This window comes from Egretta garzetta, unplaced genomic scaffold, assembly GCF_000687185.1.
Source record: "Egretta garzetta isolate BGI_Z169 unplaced genomic scaffold, ASM68718v1 scaffold382, whole genome shotgun sequence".
In the NCBI taxonomy this organism is placed as follows: Eukaryota; Metazoa; Chordata; class Aves; order Pelecaniformes; family Ardeidae; genus Egretta; species Egretta garzetta.
This window is the reverse complement of record NW_009258793.1, coordinates 144,103-147,762: the sequence shown is the minus strand read 5'-3', so window position 1 is coordinate 147,762 and position 3,660 is coordinate 144,103. Positions and strand designations below refer to the sequence as shown.

Sequence of the window (3,660 nt, the reverse complement as noted above, 5' to 3'; positions counted from 1 at the left end):
CCTCGGGTGGCTTCACACAGCTCCTGCGCTGCGACTGGTAATTTACCTGGCAAAAACGCTTCTGGTTCCCATCCTTCTGTAAAGGCTGCTGCTTCTCCGCGGTCTGAAACGGTCTCAGCTTTCAGCAGCGTGAGTTTCTGGGGTGCTGTGAGGGAGAGCGGATCCCGCAGGCACTCCGCTGCGGGTGGCAGCGGGGCTGTACCTGGCTCCCTGATACGAGTCAGCATTAGCCTCAGCCCCTTGGCTCTGACGCTGCTGGAGGAGATGCTGATAGATTTGGGGTGCGTCTCTAACCACACTGTTAGGATGGTCAGGGTGGAGTTACTGCTGGAAGTATGACCTGTCTCATCCTGCCAGGCGCTGGGCCCCCTCCTCGCCTGCTCTCCCTGCATCATTCCCGTGTACCCTAATGCCAGGATCACACCCTCTTCCCTTGCAGAGATGGGTGACATGGAGTCCTACAAGGTGATGCTGAATGGGCCAGCACCCTGGGGCTTCAGGCTGCAAGGAGGGAAGGATTTCAGCATGCCACTCTCCATCTCCAGGGTAAGAGAAGCTGCAACCGGTGACACCCATCATTCCCCTACCTCTGCGGGTGGGAGCCATGGTGGCTGCATCCAGGTGGCTGAAGGTAGAGCCGTATGGGGGATGCGGATGAGCCAGGGGCCCAAGAGCGCTGTGTCCTGCCCTGTCTGGCTCTGCGTAGCCTCCTCGGAGCCTTATCAGCTGCAGTCTGTCATGGGGGTGTTCCGGGCAGAGGACCGCAGATGAGAAATGCTGTACAGCCTCTGCAGAGTCATGCTGGCTGCTGGGGGGGCAGGGGAGGCCCCTTCCGGACCATGCCCACTGCAGGGGGAGGGGAGCTGCTCTCACCGACTCCAAACAGTGGGGACAGCTCCTCAATCTGCACTGTGACACTGGGCTCAGCACCCAGCTCATGCCCTTCTGCTCTCCCTCGGGCTGCACAGCTCCCAGCTCTGCACCCAAGCGGGCCCTGGAATGGGCAGGGAGGGGAAGAAGCCTGTGCTGCTGCCCGGGCTGTGGCTCCCTCCACAGAACCAGCCCGTTTCTCCAGAGTGAGTGAGAGCCGTTGTACTGCTGGCTGCTCGTGGCTGAAGTGCCTGGTGCAAGCTGCTCATGGTGTGATGCTCACGGTCTGGCCCCTGGGTTGTGTGCGTGTCCCTGCCCCTGGGCGGCCCAGTCCCCTGGGTGAATGCTGGTCACTGCTCCGGCCACGCAATTGCCTTATAAGCCTTGGAATGCGACTGCATTGCCCATGCTGCTGATGCTCCAGCAGCTGGCACAGAAGCTGCTTCTCGAAGGACGGCTTTACTTGTGGCACTGAGCGCCGTGTGGGGGCCTGCCCCTGGCACGAGACTGGCACCATGTGCCTGTCCCGGAGTTATGGGTCTCTGCAGCACCCCAGCATGGAGCGCGGACCCTGGGGGCACTATGCAAGGCTGGAGTCACCAGCACCGCTGCCCTGGGGCCTGCTGATCTCTGCTGAGCGCACAGACACGGCTTCAGCGAGTTTATTCTCTAAAAAATGTTTCTCTTGGCTGCGAGCCAGCGCTTAACAAAGGGTCTGGTCGGACGGAGGAGCCTCCCAGGGCCCGGGGCAGGCGCCTCGTGAAGCAATGGCCCTGCTGTGTGTGCAGGCCAGTGCTGCCCTCAGGCCTTGGGCAGTGCTGCCATCCTGAACAGGGCAGGCAGGAGCAGCGAGGACATTCCCAGGGGATGTAGCTAGTTTTGGGTGGCGCTCTGGTGAGGCTGGGCTGCATGGTGGGGCGGTGGACCCTGTCTGATGGGAAGGGGTGACCCTGCTCTACTTTGCACCCCGGAGCCATCCCCAGCCCTAAAGCTCCTGCCTGGAGCACGCTGGTGTCCTTGGCCACTGCTTGCCTTGAGCAAGGGGGCTGCCAGCAGGGTGGCCTGGAAGGAGGTGTCCTGCCCTGGTTTTGAGGGCTGCAGCAGGGTCCTGCTCTGTGGAGCCGGGGAGCACAGGGGGGAAGCAGCACCGGCACGTGCTTTGGTTCTTGGCTGTGTCCATCGCTGTGATGATACTGGGTGAGCTGTGAGGCTGCTTCAGCTCGGTGGTCACACAAAAGAGGTGGCCTCCTGGTCCCATGCACATGCACCTCTCACAGCAAGGAGCTCTGCTGGGGTCCTGACACCTTGGCTAGGCAGGCTGTGAGGCTGTGGTCCTGAGCTGCTTGTGGTGGAGCCAGGGTAAGGGCTGGCATCTGGGGAGCTGGATGCTGCATGGCATGTCCTGGCATCTGCCAGCCGGGGAAGGGGAGAGACCCTCAGTGCTGCAGGCAGGAAGGTGCTGGGGGATGCTGCTGTGCAGGTGCCACACTGCCCTCCGGGCTGGGTGAGGCTCTGTGTGGGGTACCTGAGCCCTGGGCAGGGGCGGCCAGTGGGCATCTCACTGGGTGCGGTGATGGAGGCACGGGAAACAAAGCACAGGCTGGGTGGAGAGCGGAGGAAGGAAGCCCTGGTTAGTGGGACCGGGCGGGAAGCGGGAGGGCTGGCACTGCCAGGGCTCCCATGCCACACTGCCCTCCGGGCTGGGTGAGGCTCTGTGTGGGGTACCTGAGCCCTGGGCAGGGGCGGCCAGTGGGCATCTCACTGGGTGCGGTGATGGAGGCACGGGAAACAAAGCACAGGCTGGGTGGAGAGCGGAGGAAGGAAGCCCTGGTTAGTGGGACCGGGCGGGAAGCGGGAGGGCTGGCACTGCCAGGGCTCCCAGCTGAGCTGTGCCCCCCCCTGCCACGCTCTCCCCTTCCCGGGCGGCCGTGTGAAAACCTCTCCCAGCTCCCGCTTCTGCCTCCAAACCCACGCAGCCGCCCCGCGCCTTCCCCAGCCCTCCAGGGCAGCAAGCTGGGCCTTGCAGCAGTGTGGCCAGGAGCCGGCCGGCACCACTTGCCGCCCAGGGCACCCTCCTGTGCCGGGCAGGAGGAGTGGGTGCTGGATGGTGTGGGGGCACCGGAGGGGGTACCCATGTCCCACTGGGGACAGGAGTGGGATGCAGGCGGACCTGGGCCGCATCCAGCCTGGGTGTGGTGTTTGGCCAGTGCTGGCACAGGGAAGGGGAGCGTGGTTCTGGGGCGAGCCGGGCCCTGCACACGGGCAAGGAGGGGCCGGGGCTCAGCAGCAGGGATTTTTCAGCCCTCTGACGGCGCTGGGAATCTGGCTCGCTCCTTTTATGTTCATGTTGAACAGGACTTGAGGAAATACTTGGTCTGGGTCCAAGCGCCTTGAGTTCTTCCATGCTGGAGATGACTACAGCCTGCCCACGTTTGTCTGTCTGTCTGTCAGTGCCTGGGAGCTGTGTGCGGCGCTCGGGGCCCCGCTCACCTTTGGCTGTGCATCCCCGGTGGGAGGGGAGGGCAGCCTCTGCTTCCCAGCACAGGGCTGACGTAGAGCCAAGCTGTGCCGTGCCATAGAGCCATGCCAGCGGCAAGGCACATCCCTGGCACTGTGGCCGGGCATGGGAACCCATGGCCATGCTCCCGGCTGCCCCGGCGGGGCGAGAGCTGAGGGAGAGGTGGGGGTGAGGGTGGGTGTCTCCCTGCCCCAGGGGTGCTCCCGCTCCTCTGCCGGGATGAGGTAATGTCTGGGCCTGACGGCACCGGGAGGGAGGCAGGATGGGGGGCA

General features: G+C 64.2%; 2 protein-coding genes across 3 annotated transcripts in view; both read left to right on the top strand.

Annotated features, from left to right (window-relative positions):
- Positions 1-339, top strand: part of DOK3 (docking protein 3) — a 4,675-nt gene extending 4,336 nt beyond the window's left edge. The window contains 1 exon segment of the mRNA XM_035889295.1: positions 85-339. Coding sequence (XP_035745188.1) covers positions 85-339 — 255 coding nt within the window.
- Positions 1-3,660, top strand: part of LOC104135901 (PDZ and LIM domain protein 7) — a 15,645-nt gene that overhangs the window by 1,792 nt on the left and 10,193 nt on the right. The window contains exon 2 of one of the 2 annotated variants that reach the window (XM_035889289.1): positions 440-546. In XM_035889289.1, the coding sequence (XP_035745182.1) occupies positions 442-546 (105 nt within the window). In that variant the 5' untranslated portion in view covers positions 440-441. Of the gene's footprint in view, positions 1-6; positions 547-3,660 lie in introns of those variants that run through there. The other variant, XM_035889290.1, reaches the window with a different exon arrangement.